General features: G+C 39.1%; 1 protein-coding gene across 2 annotated transcripts in view; it reads right to left on the minus strand.

Annotated features, from left to right (window-relative positions):
• EMC2 (ER membrane protein complex subunit 2) overlaps positions 1-21158 on the minus strand; it is a 44668-nt gene extending 23510 nt beyond the window's left edge. Inside the window, exons 1-5 of one of the 2 annotated variants that reach the window (XM_054058494.1) lie at positions 21034-21158; positions 16598-16711; positions 12118-12182; positions 7727-7812; positions 4765-4822 (exon numbers count right to left, since the gene is read on the minus strand). In XM_054058494.1, the coding sequence (XP_053914469.1) occupies positions 4765-4822; positions 7727-7812; positions 12118-12182; positions 16598-16711; positions 21034-21073 (363 nt within the window). In that variant the 5' untranslated portion in view covers positions 21074-21158. Of the gene's footprint in view, positions 1-4764; positions 4823-7726; positions 7813-12117; positions 12183-16597; positions 16712-18029; positions 18159-21033 lie in introns of those variants that run through there. The other variant, XM_054058495.1, reaches the window with a different exon arrangement.
• Between the last annotated feature and the right edge of the window lie 647 nt (positions 21159-21805).

Raw genomic sequence — 21805 nt, forward strand, 5'->3', positions numbered from 1 at the left:
CTGTCCTTTCCTCCAGAGCACATAGAGCTTCTTTTTCTTATTGACGCATCTTGAGATCACCCTGCTCCACCAAGCTGGCTTTTCCCCCCGCCGGCTCCTTTTCCGGAACACAGGGATGGCCTGCTCTTGAGCTGATAGGATTTCATTTTTCAAGAGCGCCCAACCCTCATGGGCTCCCTTGCCCTGAAGGACTGTTTCCCACGGGACTTTGCTAATCAACCTTCTGAACAGGCCAAAGTCTGCCCTCTGGAAGTTTAATGTGACTGCTTTGCTAACCCCCTTCTTAATCCCACCTAGAACTGAAAACCCTATCATCTCATGATCACTTAATCCCAGGCGTCCTCCAACCGTCAAATCCCCAACAAGACCTTCCCTATTCACAAACAGCAGGTCTAGGAAGGCACCCTCCCTTGTTGGTTCGCTAACCAGTTGTGCAAGGAAGTTGTCTTCGATGCACTCCAGGAACCTCCTAGACTGTTTCCTTTCTGCTGTATTGTACTCCCAGCAGACATCCGGAAAGTTAAAGTCTCCCACAAGGACAAGAGGCAGAGATTTAGAGATTTAGAGACAAGAACAGAAATTCCATCTTGCAGAACCACAAGTTTGGTTACTTATAGCATTCAAATGTTACATGCCTTCAGTATCAGAGCTCAAACAGCTATTGACAGAACTAATACACATCAAGTACTACAGGGAATAAGAGACATCTCACCAGTAGGTCTCAAAGCTGACTGCAGGAAGAAAACATGCCTCAAGGAAAAAAGTGATTATTTTTATTTTTTAGGAAAGGAAAAAAAAGTGCCGAAGACTTAATTGCTAATACAAATCCCCCTGTTCTAATCTCCTCCCTAGCCTTCAAGCCACCTAATCTGTTCCTCTACATCTGAAATGATCTCTCCTGTTAACTAACCACCTAACCTTGCATTACCGGTCCCTCTCTCTTTTGGTCCTTAGAGTTCTGCCTCCTCCTCTTTTGACTCAGTTCCTTCTGGATGTTTTTTTCCTTCTCCAGCTCACTCCTTGGGTGCAACCCCAAAAAGAAAGGAGTCTCCCTACTTTCTGCTTTCTTCCCATAGCCTTACAGCTATGCAGAGCAACTGCAAGGAGTCCTGCTTAGTCTCCGCAGCCTGGAATAGATCATGCTCAATACAAACAGGATTTTAAGATGTATTTAATAAAAATTCCATCAGTCTTTACTGAGAACATAAACTGAAGATTTTCGAATGCCTGCAATGTAGCCAGTTTGGGTGTTTTTCTCATAGTATAATAAAAGCTGCATTCTATTAAGAGCTCTTTTCCTGCCGGTATCCAAGGCTTTCCTCCAAAGCAGAGCAGTATGAGGATTTCTCAATGAAATATATTAACAGTAAAAACAAACGAAAAGTCCTTTTTACCAACCCTGCTGAAAACTCAATGCCCCTCTTATTTTGTTCCAAGAAACAGACTAAGCATTTCATCTGAAGATCTACAAACAACTGTTCAGGATCAGTATAAGCATCTTCAATTGGATACTACCTTAAATTTTAATTAATAAAAAAGCCTTTATGATGGAAAATGTTATGCAGCTTTAATAACAAAATAATATGCCAGGTACAGCTCCAATAAGCCTTCATTTCAACCAAAATGGATGAGAATTGAAAAGGTTCACATTCTTATCCTACTAAAATGCACACAAACTGTAGTCACATCTCATTCATTAATGTTAAACTCTTTAGAGGAGGGACAGGCTCATATTTAACACCTACATGCTTTGAGAACTGAAACACAGTCTCAGAAGATTGGCCCGGTATCCTGGGCTGCATCAAACGAACTGCGGCCAGCAGGTCGAGGGAAGTGATTCTGCCCCTCTATTCCTCTCTTGTGAGACCTCAACTGGAGTACTGTGTCCAGTTCTGGAATCCTCTGCAGAAGGATATGGAACTATTGGAACAGGTCCAGAGAAGGGCTACAAAGATGGTCACAGGGCTGGAGTACCTCCCATATGAGAACAGGCTGAGAGAGTTGGGGTTGTTCAGCCTGGAGAAGAGAAGGCTCGGAGGAGACCTTACAGTGACCTTCCAGTACCTGAAGGGGGCCTACAGGAAAGTTGGGGAGGGACTGTTTACAAAGACTTGTAATGCTAGAAGGAGGGGGAATGGGTATAAACTGGAGAGGGGCAGATTTAGATTAGACGTAAGGGAGAATTTCTTCACTATAAGAGTGGTGAAGCACTGGAACAGGTTGCCCAGGGAAGTTGTGGCTGCCCATCCCTGTAGGTGTTCCAAGGCCAGGCTGGATGGGGCCTTGCGTAGCCTATCTAGCACGACGTGTCCCTGCCCATCACAGGGGGGTTGGAACTGGATAATCTTTAAGGTCCCTTAAAACCCAAACTATTTTATGATTCTAAATGACAACATTAACACTGCTCCAACACCAAACAAGTCACCTTTTCAGCAAGTAAGTTCAAAGTGAGATAAAACAGAGAGATGATCTTTTAAAAACAAGGATTACTTTGAATTCTATCCTAAGAAATGAAATAAAATAATTACCATTCTAGTAATTTCATTGTTTTGCATGCAAGAAAACCTCATCAAAAAATGTAAGTGTCCATTACATAATTTGAGTTCAAAATTCACTTCTCATAACTGAAAAGCCTGCTAGGTGTCTAAAATAAATAATTTTTTGAAAAAGATTTTTCCATGCTTCTATTTGAATCTGTCAGTTGATGCAATATGTGATTTTTACATGGTTCGTGTGAACAAATGTCTACATTTCACTGAGAGCACTTGCCAAAACATTTAATGTATATAAGCAACTCCATGTGTCAGCAGACCAGAAGAAATTGCTATAAAGTAAGGTGAGTGCCAAGATAAACTCAGCAACAGTTTGTTTTTAAAAATCTTGAAATATTTATTTTCCTACAGCAGCCACATGTGTGCATGGAAATAATTAACAGGTAAAAGACACACAAAATCCACACATGACAATTTATCAAAACTTTTCACTCTTCACATGCAAGCCTTAACCAATCTCTTCTGTAGTAATACAGCAAAGAACCTTTACTTTGCATTTAACACTCTCCACTTCTATTCTCAGATCTCAAGAAATAAAATAGATCATGCAGCTATTCACAAGGTGTAATATTTACATTTTTAATATTTACATCTAGTGCTTCTAAATATAACCATTTTATGGATCTTTATGATTTGGTTAAGGAGGAAATCCTAATTAGGCATATTACTTATTTAAATGTACCATTTAATTTATAAAACCATCCAATAAACCAGTCAGATGATGTTAGTCACATTGAGACAGCTGAAGCGTAAAACTGCCAAAATGACTTTAAAGATCAGTGGCCCACAGACGGCATTGCAATGTGTCGCTCCATTTTCCACTGCCCTCAGAAAAAGTTCATAAAATGTGCACCGCGATGACCTGCTCTTGTGGCATCACACTGATAACACCCATCAACATCCACAGCAGACAGCTAAGCAGCTTGTGCTCAAACTGCTACTCAAAACCACTACAGACTTTGAAAGGACAACTGCAGATCACTTACATTTGTCCGGGAGAACATAGTTCAAATAGTACTGCTCTAAGCAGAGAAAGAAATAAGAGAGAAGAATTGAAAAGGTTCTTTTAAACCTTGCAGAAAAAAATAAAAAAAAAAAAAAAAAAAGAGTTCCATCACTGTAAAAGACACAGACTTTAATGTATCACTGTTGTCAAAATGCTTAACTTGTTAATGTTTTCAGACATGTTGCCTTGACAAAAAAATTCTGGTTTGGTGGTTTGGGATGTTTTATGGTTGTTAGTGTCTGGGGTTTTTTTAATTTGTTTTCTAGATTTTTTTAATGCTCTGGTATACCCTAGTTAACCCCAGTTATCCCTATTCCTGTGGATTTTCCCCTCCTGAATAGCAGACCACATCAAATAACTGACTGAAGAAAGGTTCAAAAAGCACAAAGGAGGTTTTACAGGAGACTGCCAGAACATCTGATCTGCAACAGCACAAGTATTACATTTATGTAGAAGTTTACCCAAGAAAGAGAACTAGTTCCCTGAAACTAAGTAACACAAACATATACCCTCAAACAGACAATGATTAGTAATATTTAACTGGCTTTGCAACATGTTTCTTCATATTCCTATTTTTACCCTTGTGGAAAAAAATATGTTAAAATATATTGCTACAAGTTTCTCTAGACTTTCGTTTTGGCATCTAATAGTTCAAGGTGGCTTACACAATCAGAATTCAAAAAACACTTAAAAGTACAGTCCGTCTCAGATTTTGTTCTATATGACTGGCAAGCTTTATCGCATTTTGATTCAAACGCTAGTGAAGTGTGCCAGACCATAAATCAAAATAACTGCTATCAAGCACTACCTGAGTGTATTCATGCTTAATATTTAAGTAAGATTAAGCATTAGGAAGACAGAAGACACATGGCAGACTATATTGATCCTTTGAGTAATGAATATTTAGGGAAAATGTAAAAGGTTAAAAGGCCCAATCCAAACCCTACTAAGATTGCTGGAAAGGTTGTTAGTTACAAGCCTGTCTTCTGAATTCAGTGTTCAAGCAGGTATTACATCATCCCTTCTCATCATGAAAAAAATTTCATTTGCTTTAATGAAGGCAACATAAGAAATTAGACTAGGTAATTAAAGGAAACAAATACACTAATACAGACACAGTTTTTCCACAGTGAAACCCACAAAAAGTAATCACAATTTCAAACAATAAACTGATGCATTTAAGAAAAATCTTTTAAACTTACTTACTGTGTTAGTTGAATCTTCTTGTAAAATTCTATCATACAACTGGATAGCATCATCATACCTGTTCAAAGAAATAATTCCCATTTATTTCTGCTAAGATGCAAGTCCTGAGTTTTTGACTGTCCCTGTCTTGATTAACCCTTGAGTTTTTGACTGTTTTGATTAACCCTTGAGGGTTAATAACCCTCCTGCACTTGTTACACTGAATGTATTTAAGCAAACTGTATTCATACAAAATTCTCGAGTGCTGAATAGGAACAGCAGTATTTTATGTCACCAAGTTAAAAAAACCCAGACAGTAACTGCTTCATGGAATACTGTTCCAGCAGCAACATATATATTACGCCGATTTTCTTACTCTTCTGTCCTCTTCTTATCTGTACCTAACAGGTCTAATCACCACATCCCAACTCTCCCTTTCACCTCTCCTAAGAAATAAAAACTTATTTGAAAAGCCATCCAAATTTGAAAGGCCATCAAAACCAATGACTTTTCACTTCATTGTTGTAATTTTATGTTTCATGTTAGGTTTTTTTCTGTTATGATTTTAGAAAGTATAAGCAGCCACATACAGTAAACTGAGGGGCTTCAAACAAGAATCAACCTCTAGACTATATCATAAATCTTGAAAGAAAATTTTTCCACCATCAATACATAGGTTTTATTAATTAAATAATTCTGCTGTTTGAAGTATGCTCTAAACAGGTGACTCCAGGTGCAACAGACTTTAAACTTTTTGGGAAACAGATCCATTTGTTCAGCCAGCTGCGTACACAACCTGAACTGAACAGATTAAATAAATCAAAATACATTTGACTACTCAGTTGATGTGCTGTCACCACATAACTAGGGCATACTTTGTATCATCATGTACAGCTGAGGTACTGCTCACCGATTTTGATGCTGCACATCTTCTTCTCACCTTGGATGCCCATTTATGTACTATCACTCCTCTCTAAGCACTGACAACATTAACATAGCTCAGCTGTCCAGCCTAGTTACCATAAGGTATGAAAACAAATGTGAAAGGAAGCACAAAAGCAGAAACGAGTGACTGCTACCGACTTGAGCAGATGTGCTGGAAAAAGCTGTATTCGTACTTGTAGTTAGTTACTACTTTAGTAAATGTAATTTACAAAACTGAACATGATGGCCATATCCCAGGTTTACACAGTGAAGTTCCAGAATAATAGTCTTTTGATTGGCAAGAGTCTACAGGAATGCCTCAGTCTACAGGGATGTTCTTCACTGTTTCCTCTTCCTGCTGGGGAAGGCAGGATCCTTCCTAGATCATAGAAGTCAATCAGAATTTAACAAGAACCTCACATCAATTGAGAATATGAACTCTCCAGCCAAAGTCTCCCTAGGTTTCATTTACAGTCAGCAGAGAGAGACAGGCCTCTCCTGGGCATGGCTTAAAGCACACACAAATAGGTTCCTGTTCAAGACAACCCAGAGCTGAAGTCTCTTTCTTACCCGACTTCTGGAGAAAATCTATGAAGATGAACCTTTTGTTAATGCCTCTGCTACCCCAATATTCCAATCTCAATGATCTAACCCGACAGAGATATTTTATCAAGAATTTTTATGAGCACTTTCAGAAAACTGTGGCTCAATAACTGTGGCTCAATAACTCAATCGTTGCTCGATAACACATCATGGCTGCAACAACACACAATGTTTGCTTAGCAGTCATCTACCAGAGAAATCTTTTCCCATGCAATAACATCTGCAACATAGTCACATAAGCCTGAATGGAATTATGATCTTTTGCACTTCTGAACAGTTTTCAGGAAGGGGGGAAATCTGCTGCTATTCTCTCACTATATTCCTACCCTATGTCAGATGAAGACAGAAGGAGAGCCAAGTGTAATGAAATTCTTCATGAATGTGTACCTGAGATAAAGTGAGTGTGAATATCTAGTTGCTTCAAGACTGTTCCCGCGGCTTTGGAGTCCAGCTATCAAGTCTTTTTTGATCCAAGGAATGGACATTCATTGGTGGCTCATATCAAACAACATTATTGAAATTAAATTTGCAAGAATGTAATAGTTGAAAAAAACACCTGCTAAATAAATAAATAAACACAAGCATTTAGGGTTTACTTTTAAGTTCTAATTCCTTCATATTAAGATGGGCCAAAAGCTTCGAATTTCACCAACTCTGTACACAAAATGTGAAAGAGAACTGATCTGCTGCAATTCAAAGGCAACGGAAGCTGAGAGTCCTCAACATCCAAGATACGTGCTTCAGAACAGAATCTTGACATCAAAGAAGTATTTAAGGAGAAAGGTGGACAATAAAGGTTAACCTCAGGCCTGGAGGTCATTCATCTTGGAAACCTACAAAGTTTTAAGCTGTACATTACTTTAATACTTCCTGCTCAACTTCGTATGTAATAATCTTTCTATGGGATATTTCAAAAAGGTCATTCTGACTTTTAAGTTCTGCCATTCGATTTCATATGTATTTGAGTTGTTTCTATAACAAAGTTTATAGATTTAATCCATATTAAGTTCTTCTGGACTTATCCACACTCAGAAAACAACAGGAAAGACCGACATCCTGTGGTAATTAGGAGCACAGGAGAACAATGAAGGCAAAAAAAGCTCCGGTACTGATTTTCATGTGCTGCTCTAGCTCTGTGAGATGAAATTTATAGCTCTCAGACTTTGCCAAAAGAAATGCCTATTGTTTTAGAGGGTAATTACTTACTGTTGAGTTAGAGATCTTTTTAATCTATGAAGTCTGATGGGAAGATTACAAAAATATAACATTGCACAGTACATGCAAAAATGGAGTAAAAATGTCTAAACATGATAGTATGATTAGACACACCATTACTTTCGATAAAGAAACTGACCAGCATTGTTTTGCCATGTTTTAACAGTGCCTGAAAGCCTTTTTAAGAAATAGCAAGCACCTTTCCAGTCAGAAAGTACATTTTTTTAAATTCAGATTTTACCTTTCCATAGCTTCAAATCGCATTCCAGTTAATCGTTTAACCCGGTGGCTCCCAGGAAACTGCCGCCTTAGTTCCTGAAGACAAAACTATACAAATAAAACAGAAAATACTACTGTGACTATAATTATCTAGACAGAAGCCAGAAGAAAAAAAATGAAGTCCTTGGCTGACAATTCAAAAACCTGAAACAGCACTTCTGCGTAAAAACAAACATCAGTATTTGAAACAAGCAATAAAATGCATTGATCAAGCTCAGAAATTTAAACTTTTGTCTGTTACTAGATTCATACTAAAAAATATCTTCCATTCAGGTTGTTAGATTACCAGGCCCTCGCGGAGATAGTTATTTGACTAGAAAATTAAACTTAGCCTACTAAACCAGTTCTGATACTATTAAAACTTGAAGTCTATTCAGTTGCCTCACAATAACACAAGACAATAAGAAAACAAAGATGGCAAGAGCTTACATGACATTTCTTTAATAAATGGATATCTCGCAATGGAAAAAAACTATGCTAATACTATGCTCTGTGTTTATTTTTAAAATAAAACTTTGAAATCCAAAGAAAATGTTTGTCACTGGCTTGGGTTGAACCTGCTGGCATAAGAGGCATAGCTTCTAACCCCTGAAATCAGTGAGGCACCTGGGCTGGATAAAATGAATTCATCTGAGGCAGATTTCTCTGGATCAGCTAAAAAGCATGTTTGGTAGAGGGACTGAGTCACAACTTCCCCAGAGCAAACTAACTCTAACCATATCATGACTGTGGCTAGATAGCATTGCAAAGTTTGTAGCTGACTCACTGCAGTGGGAGGCATGACAGTCCCAAGGCTCTCAAAAAGATGAGTGGTTTGAATCACATTAAGAGCTGCACACAGAACCCTCCTTTTCCAAGCATTTGTTTATACAACCCAGTTTATAAACTTGTTCTTCAGACCTAAGACACTAGCAGAGGCCTATCTACATAATCTGCTCCATCTCATCACATCCACTGGTCAACAGAAAAATAAAGAAGCACATTAGTAAAAATTAGTAGGTTCCCTCTCTGTTTCTATAGAAAAACAGGTTGCTAACGCATAGCAAAGAGAAATACTCACATCCCTCACAGATGCAAGAAAATAGAGAAGGAAGAGAGAAATGAAACAGTAATCAAAAGAAGTAATTGTCAACCTCAAGTAAGCACAGACTATTTTCATCATGATCATCTTAGTTTCCAATGAGCCAAGACCTCATCAATGCAATTTCACATAGCAAGGATCTTCTTTAGTACAGAAACAGTTTACTGGCACTTTGAATGATGTCTAGGGGAACAGCTTCTGCTCCAGACAACAAATTGTCACAAAATCCTGCACACACTTAGCAGTCATACTTACACGACTTCTCAACTGATTGTGAACATTCTTAAGAGACAGGAAAACTTATATCCAACTCCAGAAAAGTAGTTCCACTCCAGCTTTTACAATCCAAACAACTTTCTAGATTTTTAAAAGAACTTCTGCAGACAATAAATACACCCTGTGTCCCAGTAATGTGAGAATCCTGAGGGACAATGATTTTCAGTACAAAAACATATACTGCTTTTATCCAATAAAATTCTGAAATGTCAGAACTCATAACATTTACAATATTTAACTCCACAATCTTGAAGTTCAACGGACTTTCACATCTAGACCCTACTGACAATAGAAAAAAGGCTGGTAACATAGTACTCAAGTGCAGGAGTACTACAGGAGCAGAACTGTTAGACCTGACTACACAATCACTGTTCAACCGAATGCAGCAGCCACAAGGCCAAAGTAAACTCCTGTAGATTAAGACATCAGCCAAGATGAAGTGACATGAAAAGTTGTGAGACAGTCATAAACAACTCACTGCAACATTTTTGAAAATGAAACTGTATGAACAAACAACGCTAGCTAGATCTTCAAAATGTTCTGGACTCAGCAGCATTGAATATAGTCTGTTTAAAAAAGAATTAACTTGCAGTCCCCACAATCACTGATGTCACTGAGGACTGGTTCTGCACTATGTCAATAATCTCCATTTGAGATTCTCTCAGAAACTTAGCAGTTAAAATGGCAAGTCTCATTTCTAAGTGAAACTTTAACGTGCTTTCTGATTTTTTTTAATCCTATCAGTTTTTAAATTTAAAGGTCTGACAACAACAAAGAAATCTAAACCTGGACTTCAGCATGTAAAACATAGGTAGCACAAGTGCTTGACAACAGTTTGTCATTTCACCAAAAGATGTGCGTGAAAGAACCGTCTGACTGCAGCAAAGGCAAGCATTATGCAGAGCCATTTTGTGCAGGACAGAGAGGAAAACAGTAATGAAAAGAGGAAAGAAAAAGAAAAAACAAAACTCGGATAAATGGTTCTGAAAAACATCTCAGCCTCCTCATTTGGAGCAGATGAGACCTATCCCTCTAAATAAAATGCATCACAGCTGTCAAAAGCTCACTGCTAAAAAAAACAGAAGCTCCAAAGCTGTTTGTCTACTTTGGGACTACAGCTATAGCAAAAAGCCACATATAATGCTGACTTGCTTGAATTAACTACATCTTTATTATAAATCAATCAATTTTTTTTCAAAAAGACAAAACCAACTAAGTTTCCTCTAAGCTTTTAACCTCCTTTCTGAGCTCTAAATTGTATATAAAATGTTGCACTCCCTCAACTCAAGCAATATCCCTCAGAAGGCACAGACACTGAAATTCAAAATTCCTGCCAGGGTTAGTAAAAATAAATACTGTTTCACAACTGATTTTTCAACACTGGCTTGGCTCCCTCAACAATTTTGTGAGTCTTCCTAAAAAAACCTGAAAATAAAGAACAAAACCAGAAAAGAGAAATACATTTATTTAAACAGTAAGTCTATTTGGTTTTGTTTAAATATACAGCTATACTACACCAGTATTTTCTTCTGAGGAACAAAAGAAAGGCAAGTTCAGTGGGTTCACGACAAGTTCATTGTGTTGTGCTGTATTTTCCAGTGTACTCCATTTTCCCATACACATATGGGATGCGAGATAAACTTGTCTCTGCCTACCTTCAAAGTGCCCTTCTCCCAACTACAACCTCTAGTCTGACCCCTTGTATATCACAGACCATTAAGTTTCACCTAAATGACATCACACAAAGCTCAAAGATTTTATAGGGTATTTTGCTATTTGACAGAAAACAAGGGACTGCAAGAATAATACTCATGAAAGATCTGGACTCCTGAAAATACCTTTCTTTTTACTTAGAATAAGGCCAAGTTTGCTGGCTTTCAGGGCACAAGACAAGCTTGTATTTTTTTCCCAACATTTTGTGAAAGAGGGATGAAAAGTTTATTACAATTTGCCAGTAAAACACACTTTTGCCTTTTTCAGTTGTTTCCTCTAAAGTATTAGCTAAGATTGGTTGGGCTTTTTGTTTCAGTGGTTTTTTTTCATTTTTAATCTAGTGAACAGTTCTAAATAAACTCATTTTATCTAAACTGTTATTTATATAATTCAAAGAAACCTGCATACAAATTGACTGAACCCAAATATCCATTAATAATATTTTTATCAAAAATCACAGAATAATTTGGATTGCAAGGGACATTTGGAGGTCACCTGCTTCAAATCCTCAACTCAATTAAGAGCCAGCTTCCAAGTGAGTGCGGGGCCAACCCCTTTCTGAGCATCTCCGAGGACATTTCGGCAGCTTCTCTGTGCCAATTGCCCTTAAGTGTTCACTAACCCCATTGTTAAAAACCACCTACTAATATCTGACAGGAATTCCCTTTGTTGCAGCTTGTCTCCCACATTTTTTTTTGCTACACATCTACAAAAATCTGTCTCCACCTTCTTTATACCTTCCCATTAGTACATACTCAAAGATGGTAAAAAAAAAACCTTCTTAGCTTTCTCAACACTCAACACAGATATCTCAACATTTCTTGATACCATATGCCATCCAGCTCTTTATTCATTTTGAAGACTTGCTCCAATAAGTCAATGACTTTCTTTGATGACAGCCAACATGACATATAATATGATATGCATGACAGGCCATTTTCCCTCAAAATATTCAGAAAACTAATATAATTTGAGAGGTTTTCAATAAACAAACACTCTGTACAATATGGTAACTTCAATATTATTCTTGACATTTAGCCCAAACCAGAGTAGCTGTAAATATTTTCATGGCTATTGCAAGAGACTTGATCTGTATAAACAAAGTTACACATTAGAGAAGGTGGGCGGAGGCAGTTTCTTCCCAGCAGTGTATTTCTCGATAGATATTCTACAAGTCCAAGCTATGGAGTTCAAAATATCCTGTAACTGTCCAAAGAACTATCTGGAAGAGACACCTAGGAAGAAAATTAATGTTTGAGGGAAAAGTCAACTTAAAAACTTACCAATGCCAAATCATCTCGACTGCAGTCCAGGGCAGCAATCATCACCTGTTCATATATTATCCAAACTGGACAAAAAAAGAGACATTAAATGTAGATAATTAATTCTTTTAAGATAATGGGAAACACCTAGAATGTAAGTAAGATTAATGAATTATGCCTGCATATTCTTCCCCTTCTGCTCCCATGGATCACTACTGAAATGGGGATGTTTCAAGCAACTGCTGGAATTAATTAAAAATGCATTTAAGCAATTTTATTGCTTTTGGTAAAAAGTACCTTTTGACATCTTGAAAGGCACAAAAGCTCTAATTCTCTCCTTTTCCTAACATTATAGCTGCAGTCTTGTAAACAGATCCCCATTAGGACGTGCTCTCTGATCAGACCTGGAGAACCACCATTTGGGCTAGAAAGAAAACAAATTTCCCTTAACTGTTTCACTGCTGAAAATCCTACAAATGTTGTCTTCTTCTTGGAATTGAACAATTTCTTAAAATCAATGACATATTACATTACTTATGTTCTAGGCTTAACAAGATCTTGAGCATAATGAGTGTACCTACACAAGCTGCAGAAAAGAGAGGTTTTGGTAGAGGGAAACACATAATGTGAGTATTAGAAGTAAAAAGCATTTTGAACTCACGTAAATCCTATTAGCTGCACCCAATATTTCATAGAACTGAAACAGAAGCAAATGTCTTCCAATAATACAAAAGAAAAAGCATACAATTAAAATAACAAGACCCTCTCATTTTTAACATTAGTTTCTATGATTCAACCATTTTTTAAAAAAATGGTCTTTCTTGCTAAGTACACAGAAGAACAGAAATAGGCATTAATTTGCCTGTAAACCCACTTCCCCATTGGAACTATTTGTAAGGGGCGTGTGTGTGTGTATATATATATGTTTTCAATTTTTACTGTGTACAATTTTTCCATGACTGGAAAAATAAAATATCGCTAACATATCCAAGAAATAAAAATATATAACACATTTTTTAAAAAATTCTGAACACAAGAATGAGATACTTTTATAGTTTATGGAAAGGCTCTCCCCATTCAATCAAACCTCTACTTTGATACTCTACCCTACCACAGGTTAGTGTCATATATTAGGCAAAAGAACCCTAGGGTGGGTTGCCCTTGGCTCGACACCAGGAACCCACGAAAGCTGCTGTGCCACTCCCCTCCTCAGCTGGACAGGGGTGAGAAAATACAACAGAGTGCTTGCAGGTCAAGTTAAAGACATGGAGATCACTCAGTAATGAATGTCATGAGCAAAACAGACTTGGGAAAATTAGTTTAATTTATTACCAATCAAACTGGAGTAGGATAATGAGAAAATAAAACCAAATCTTAAAAACACCTCCCCTATAACCCATCCTTCTTCCTCAGCTTAACTTCACTCACAAATTCTCTACTCCTCCCCCCGAGTAGCACAGGAGGATGGAGAACAGGGGTCATGGTCAGTTCATCACAGGTTGTCTCTGTTGCTCGTTCCCCTGCAGGAGGAAGACTCATCATACTCCTTCCCTATTCCAGCATGGAGTCACTCCCACAGGAGACAGTCCTTCACGAACTTCTCCAGTGTGAGTATGAGAGCACAGTCTGCAGTTTTTCACCAGCTACTCCAGCAGGGGTCCTTTCCATGGCATAGAGTCCATGAGGAACAGCCTGCTCCAGTGTGGGTCCCTCACAGGGACACTAGTTCTGACAGCAAACCTGCTGCAGCCTGGGCTCCTCTCTCCACTAGTCCACAAGTCCTGCCAAGAGCCTGCTCCAGATTGGGCTTCCCACAAGGTCACAGCCTCCTTCAGGCACTCACTTGCTCCCGTGTGGGGTCCTTCATGGGCTGCAGGTGGATATCTACTCCACCACTGAACTCTAGCGGCTCTAGCCGGGCAGCCTGCCACACCGTGGTCTTCACCACGGGCTGCAGGGGAATCTCTGCTCCAGTGCCTGGAGAACCTCCTCATCCTCCTTCACTCACTGTGGTGTCTGCAGTGTTGTTTCTGTTACATATTCTCACTTCTCTCTTCTGGTTGATGCTGGCAGAGGTGGTGGGGGTCCCCTTCTTAAATATGCTATCCCACCATCACTGATAGGCTCAGCTTTGGGAAGCAGCAGAACATCTATGAGGTGGCTGGCACTGGCTCTGTTGGACATGGGGAAGGCTTCTAGCAGCTCCTCTTAGAAGCCACTCCAGTAGCCCCCCTGCTACTAAAGCCTTGCCACATAAACCCAGCACAAACACTTGTAAGAGAATCAAGTAACTAGTCCACTGTGATGTGTTTTTCTAATCTGTACTAGGGCTTTCTTGTTCAAGCTTAACAAAGAAACCAAAAAAAAGCCAAAGATCTTATTCCTTTACTCTGACGTCAAATTCCATAGCTTTGGACTACAAATTGTCCATAGGTAAATTCCAAATTTTCATTACAACTATGACGTAGATAATAGTATCCCTGCCCTGAACATTCAGTAAGTTATTTTTATTAAAAAAACCTCTAATAATGATAAAATCTTTTTTCCCCCTTACATTGGATGTCTCCTGCCTGAGGTGGGAAGTTACAGAGATACTCGAATAACCTACCTCATTGCATTTATTATTTTCCCTTCTACATGCACTCTGAATTTAGCCATTGTAATATCCAGGTATCTTCCAAAAACACAGGAAGCAAAAGATTTAACATCCATCACAGACAACTCATTCACCTTTTGCAGCTACGCAAGAGAATTCTGGGTCAACTACAGGTGTTTGGTTGTTTTTGGTGGTTGTTTTTTGTTTGGTTGTCAAACTGCATACAATTACCATTCTGACACTACATTTTAAGCGAAAAATTAAACATAATGCCAATATGTAAATAAATTTCAGATGCTCCTGTGCAATTGCTAAGAACCTGTGTCTTGAAAAGAAGGACAAACACAGCATTGACAAGAAAGGAATGACTCAGTCTGTATTACTGAGAACAGTGTTTCAGAAAGGAATTGGTAAGATCTGAGAGGACTACTCCTCAAAAATTTCTTACCAAAATATAATTCTCATAAATTACTAGGAATATGGTAAAAAGTAAGTAAAACCAAGGTTACCTCTCAAAGTTCTTCTAAAGCAGAGGGAACCCATGACAACTCTCTTGCTGATGGGCTAATAAACTCTCTTGCTGATGGACTTCATAAAGCCTACTCATGCAGTATACAAAGAAGCACGTTCCCCACAGTTCAGTGCAAGACCCTCTCACAGTGCAGTGTCTTCTTCAGGCACTGATTCTCCAAACACACTTCAAGACTCACTCCTACACATAGAGGTGTCTTCAGTACATGATACTTTAGGTAAAATATCCATGTATTTACATCCAAAAAAAGTACACCATTTGCAGTGGCCAAGTTTCTTATAGTAGAAAAGACTTCAGAAACGAATTAGAGCTTGGAGGGCGCAAGACAGAAACAGAGCAAAACACAGATATAAAACAAATTCCATCTGCAGTACCCAGTACTAAAAGGCTCCTCATCTGACAAGAAAGGAAGGCAAAACGTCCTTCTGAAATGACTATGCGGTATTTGAAATTAAAGTTAACTTACTAAAGCTGAACAAAGTTAATCATATGGAATATTTTAACTTTTACAAGTAAATAAAATGCTCTACTGTGGCTGCTAAAATCCACTTCTGACTATATAAAAGCAGTTAATAAAATAAAAGAACTACAACTGAAATATATTGAAGAATGTCTATAGTAAATTACCTGACTTATAAAAAAAGGAAAAAGAAGAGAGAAGAATGAGCACTAAAATAAAAATCTGTGCGAGATTAATATGCAAACCTATACAATCTTAAGTATAGGTTTGCTATACTTTCACACTTTGTTCAATTTTATGCTTAAAGAGTGTTGTATCATGACAAGTTTCTAAACAGTTCTCTTTCAGTAAGAAATGCTATATCCAAGCTTCTGGCTACTGAAATTTGTATAAGGTAGTTAAAATCCCCTGAAAATAATAATTTCATGAACAGTGGAAACTTAGAACTACCTTCAACTATAATATCACAAATGCAATGCTATAATAAAAACAGCCTTAACATTAATTCCTGCAGTTCCTACATATTGCAATCCTGCAGTATGTATAATCTGATCAAGGGACAGCTTTCTCTGTTATAAAAAGATACTTCTCAATTTTTGCAACAGTGATGAAGAACAGAAAACCAGTCCAATGACAGTGAGATAACAGTTTCATACTGAGTTTTCACATAATGGTCTACCTACTAATATAGCAAACTAACAGTTCTAGAAGGTAATTTTTCCATCTGTTTCCACTGCAGCCTGTATATGGGACAGAAATAAAATTCAGGAATTCTGGCAGCCCATTAGACTAAGAAAGTAATATATATTTCATCAACTGATACAGAAAGGCAACACAAACATACAAAAGAGAAGCTGAAAGGAGAAACAAAATCAGGCAATGGAAGTTTCAAAAATAATGATTGTTTACTTACCATCATCTCCAAGTTTAGATGCATATTCATTAATTAACTCTTCTCCAACGTCCACTATCTGTTCACTGTTCCGGTAGTTTTCTTCCCTCCATTTCCTCATTTTATCACGCATATCTTGGGGCAAAGAGGAGGGAAAAAAACCAACCAAAACCACTGAGATTTCCAGATAGTAATGGAATTTGAGCTTTATCTTTGGAAAATATTTACATGAAGAATGGGTTTTGCAAGTAATATGTTCTAAAAAAGTAACTTTTACTAACTAGAAAACTACTGGATAACAGATAGATTATTGATAGCTACCAGACCTATGCAATCATATCACACAAAGCGTACTCATGCTCTAATATAACCAATTCAACTTCTAAGCTTGTACTCTCTCAGTTGAATAATATATGCAGTAAAAAAAAACCCTTAAACCTAGTTGTCCCTTAAATTTTACTATTTATGGGGTATTACCTATGGTTAGGAAAAATAGTCTATGACAGTCTTCTCCCACGCAGTTTTACACTTATACTTCCAAACAAAACTGAAGTTGCATTTCTGCTGAAGGTGACCAAATTTTCACTTCAAATATTAGAAAACTTTAAGAACTCAATCACTGCTCATGTTTGGCATTATTAGCAAAATGCTGTGAACTTCCACTCCGAAAAGAATCTACACACTCCTACAGAAAGGAGTCGCATTAAAGGAAGACATGAAAGTAAAGGCTTTTCATGCCTAAAGGTATGAAAATTACTACTCTCCAAGTAAGACAGAAAAGACGATTTATTTTAGCAGTAGGATTTTTGTTTGTAGAGTACATTTACCATGGATCAGATTTCCAAGAGAGCAGGCATACTCATGGAGTCAGCTAGAGAGCACTACCTACCCTAGTTTTTGTTTATTCTCTGGATCATGATATTGCTAAGAACGTGATTTTATATACACATATACATTTATTTACACATAGATGTCCCATATACGAGAACAGATTTTGAGAAAAACTTAAGGAAAATAGCTTTCATTACTAGATACTGGCTTTACTAATAATACAAAGGTACCAGGACAACTGTTGCCAATATTTTTTTTAAACTTTCCTACAGCTTGAAAAACAAACACAACTAGAGATCTAAACACTGTCAGTTTTTCTTGCAGTTCAAACACATAGTTAATCTAACTGACAGCAAAACTTAAGCTTTGAATTTTCTTCCATCTACCTGAGCTGATCGCGGATCGTTCATAGGACTGTTATTGTACTACATCTTACATGTTGAAATTCAACCAAAACCACCACAGGGTCACATTTCATATGCATGGGTAAAGTTAAATGGTTCTAGACACATGATGGTCCCTGGAAATTCAAAGTTAGACAGCAAGAATGTGAAAGAATACAAACATTCACAAAAACTGACAAGCTAAACCCACAAAAATAAACTGTCTGATTTCTACCTACTCATTTACTTGGAAATTATCAATGCCTCCATTCCAGTGCAATTCCAAATGGAATAGTGTCTGAATTATGTATAACAGAATGTACATCCACCATTCATCACTCAAGTACAGCATTTACAAAGAGAAAAAGCTGCAGGACAGAGAACAGTAAGTCAGCTGACAGACGAAAAAAAGAAGTAAAAATAAACGTTCTATTCATGTGAATCTATTGAGAAGCTCATTTTTTAGAAACGCTGAATTTTAAGTTAAAGATAGAAGAAAGAAAATGCTAAAAACTGCAGTAAAAATTACACAAGGCTTTTTACAATGCTGTCAAACTTTATAATGAATATTTCACTAATAAAGCTATCAGAAGAGTCAGTCAATAATAATTTAAGCCTTGGAGGCAAATCTACAAACAGCATCTAATGCAATGCTGGGCGGAGCAATTGTGGAGTTTCAAAAAAAAAGTTAAAAAAATGTCTAGTTTTAATTACAGTTACTCCTGTCATATATACGGGCTGGTCCTGAACCACTAAAACATTTGTTTTAGTTTTAGGTTCTCTGTAATTAGCAAGCTTTGCACACAGAAATCAAAATATTACAAGTTCAAAGGAGCAGATGCACGTGCCACAATGTTTACTGTTCCCTAAAACCATGTGAGCAGTCTACAGGAAGCCAAAAGAAATAACCTATTGTTTATTTTTGGGTCTGTTCAGGCATCAGTTAATTTGGTCTAAGCAACCAGATATTAAATAATCCTGTAACTACTTATACTTCGATTGGTTGTTTGATCACAGTTTTCAAGTCCTCAAAATCTAAAAGCGTTTGATGAAATGAAGGAAGCCACTGCTACTAGCAGTAGTATGTTGCATACTCCAAAGTGTTACCCTGTTATATATAACAACTGCTACCACCAGGCACTCGGGGACCCATAATCATCATATTTGTAGAGTTCATTTGTATATTGTTCTGTGACAGATGGTGGAAATCAAAGGTACTTTTGGTCCTCCTTCCTAAGCACCTGTGTAATGCATTTACCTAGCATTTATTTGATCATTGTTAAACTCCCACATTTGTCCCAAAGAACCTGACTCAAAAGTGAAGCAAGGTACAAACTGTATTTCACCTCCCACACCTTATTCTTCTTTCCTAACTTCCAATCACAGTTTAATCTTTCATGAATATGTAACTAAAGACTGCCTTCTTTAGAGAAGAATGGGTATAAAAAGGACATTTTTCAGACAAATACCAACCATACACCTCGTTTCATAGAAACTAGGGATTTCAGACAAATTCAAGACGAGCTACGTTCAATTCCTAGAGCTGCACTCAAGTTCTTTGCTAAGGACTAGGTCACAACGCTCATGAAAAGCCTCACTGCACCAGTGATCTGTTAAAAGTATATATGGAATAGAAAGATGAGCTGCTTTTTTTGAAAAGAGCCTTTGCATAGTCTGTTGCAGGAATCTGTTCATTTTTGCTTTATCTTGCACCTCTTAAAATAGAAGAAAGAAATACTTAATTTTTCAAATGTGTGCTCCTAAAGCACAGGGAGCGCTTGTAGCAGGAGAACAGGAGGGGGAAAAAAACCCTAAATCTCTGGGTTTTATAACGTTTTATAGTCAAGCAAAATTAAAACTGGAAAAGTTCTTTACACAAGCTGTTTTTAGAGCAACTTTTGGGAAAGCCTAACAATAAAACTGCTAACACTCCATCCAACTTCCCTTCCCATGCAGTGGCCTGCCTGCTCTGTAACCACGCTGAGCTTCACAACTGCCCTACCTTCTCACAAGAGATGTGAAAGAACAGGGAGTCAATCTTTTCTCAAAGTGCTAAATTAGCCTAACACCATCACAGTGATGCAATCAAGTATCAAAATTACCTATAAGCCAACAACCAGACATGCTGGCAAGGATGCTATGTTTTTCATCCTTAATCACTCAGTTACAGAACAAGTTTTTTCCAATACCAACTAAAATATTTTCTGAGATTAGTTCAATTTGAGCTGAAAACAGAAGATTTAAAATTCTGCTTTGTTTAGCTTTGGAGTGCTCTAGAAAAAGGTGCAGGGAAGTCAGCACGGGCACTATTTCTGATGGGCAAGTTACTGACATCTGCCAAAATACATCCTATGCAACATTCCTCCTGCCAAAAAACAAGTTATCCAATAATTTATGCTTGGGGAATTACTCTGTCGCCCAATTATTCATTCACAGAGTAGCAGTAAATAAATAAATAAAACAAAGATCTCACAACTTCTTTCTGCATTACGTTCTCTACTGTACGTTTGCAACGTATTGAATCACCTAGCTAAAGGTTTCCCCTTTGTAGCCAAAACCATGGAGAATCATAGAATAGTCTGGGTCGGAAGGGGCCTTAGATCATCCAGTTCCAACACCTCTGCCATGGGCAGAAACATCCCACTGGATCAGGCTGCCCAAGGCCCCATCCAGCCTGGCCTTGAACACCTCCAGGGATGGGGCAGCCAGAACTTCCCTGAGCAACCTGTGCCAGTGCCTCACAACTCTCATGGTGAAGAAATTCTTCCTTATGTCTAGTATAAATCTGCCCCTCTCCAGTTTATACCGACTGCCCCAAGCGTTTACACTATTCTTGATCGCAGACAGCGATCGGCTCGAGTGCTGTATGAACTCACATTTGAACTTGTCCGGCTTATGAAAGAACTGCTTGGAATGTCAGGAAAATCTCACAAAGTATCAGTATAAGGCAAGGAAATATTACAATTAGATATGATCGCTACAAAGACCCGGTGAGCAGCATTTCCCAACGCTCCCGTGTCCCTCCAGAGCCTTTGGCAGCTCCACACACGCTCGCGCCTCGGTTTTAGGAAGCGATCAGGCGATTCTCGGGCTCCGCGGCCCCGGATGAGGCCCCGGGGCTCTCGCAGCTCCGGGAGCGGCCCGGCCGGCCGGGGACACGGCGACACGGTCCCTGCGGCGGGGCCGGTGCCGCCGCGCCCAGAGGCCCCGCGCAGGCCGCCCCCGTCCCGCCGCCCGCGTTACCTTCCCAAGTCACGTCGTACATCTCCGACACCTTCGCCATCTTGGCCCCGTCACGCGCATCGTGACGTTCCCGGCGCTCATTGGCGGCGTCCGGGCGGCGCCCCGAGGGCGGCGGGGCTGCTGCCGCCAGCACTGCTCGGGCTGGCCGGGCCTCTGGAGCGAGGGTGGCGTCGGCCCCAGGGACTCCCGCCTGGCCCCGTCCCGGCTGGCCCCCTCCCCGCCTGGCGCCCTCACCCCGCTCTCCGTGACGCGCCAGCCCCTGGCCCTAGTCCCTAACGCCCGCGCTGACTGGCGCCCAGTGTCCCTGATGTACCACCTGCCTGCCACCTAGTTTCCTTGACGCCCAGCGCCCCTGGAATCATAGAATCACTTGGAAGAGACCTCTTGGATCATCGAGTCCAGCCAGTCCTATCTGACACTAAACCATGTCCCTGAGCACCTCATCTACTCGTCTTTTAAATACCTCCGGGGATGGTGACGCAACCACCTCCCTGGGCAGCTCCCAGTGCCCGATGACCGTTTCGGTGATTTTTTTTTTCCTGGTGTCCAGTCTGAACCTCCTCTGGCGCAGCTTGAGGCCATTCCCCCTTGTCCTGTCCCCTGACACTTGGGAGAAGAGGCCAAAACTCTCTATGATCTCCTTTTAGGTAGTTGTAGAGAGCAATAAGGTCTCCCCTCAGCCTCCTCCAGGCTGAGACAACCCGAGTTCCCTCAGCCACTCCTCTTAAGACTTGTTCTAAAGCTCCTTCACCAGCTTCTTTGCTGGACATGC

This window comes from Cuculus canorus, chromosome 2 (genome assembly GCF_017976375.1).
Source record: "Cuculus canorus isolate bCucCan1 chromosome 2, bCucCan1.pri, whole genome shotgun sequence".
NCBI lineage: Eukaryota > Metazoa > Chordata > Aves > Cuculiformes > Cuculidae > Cuculus > Cuculus canorus.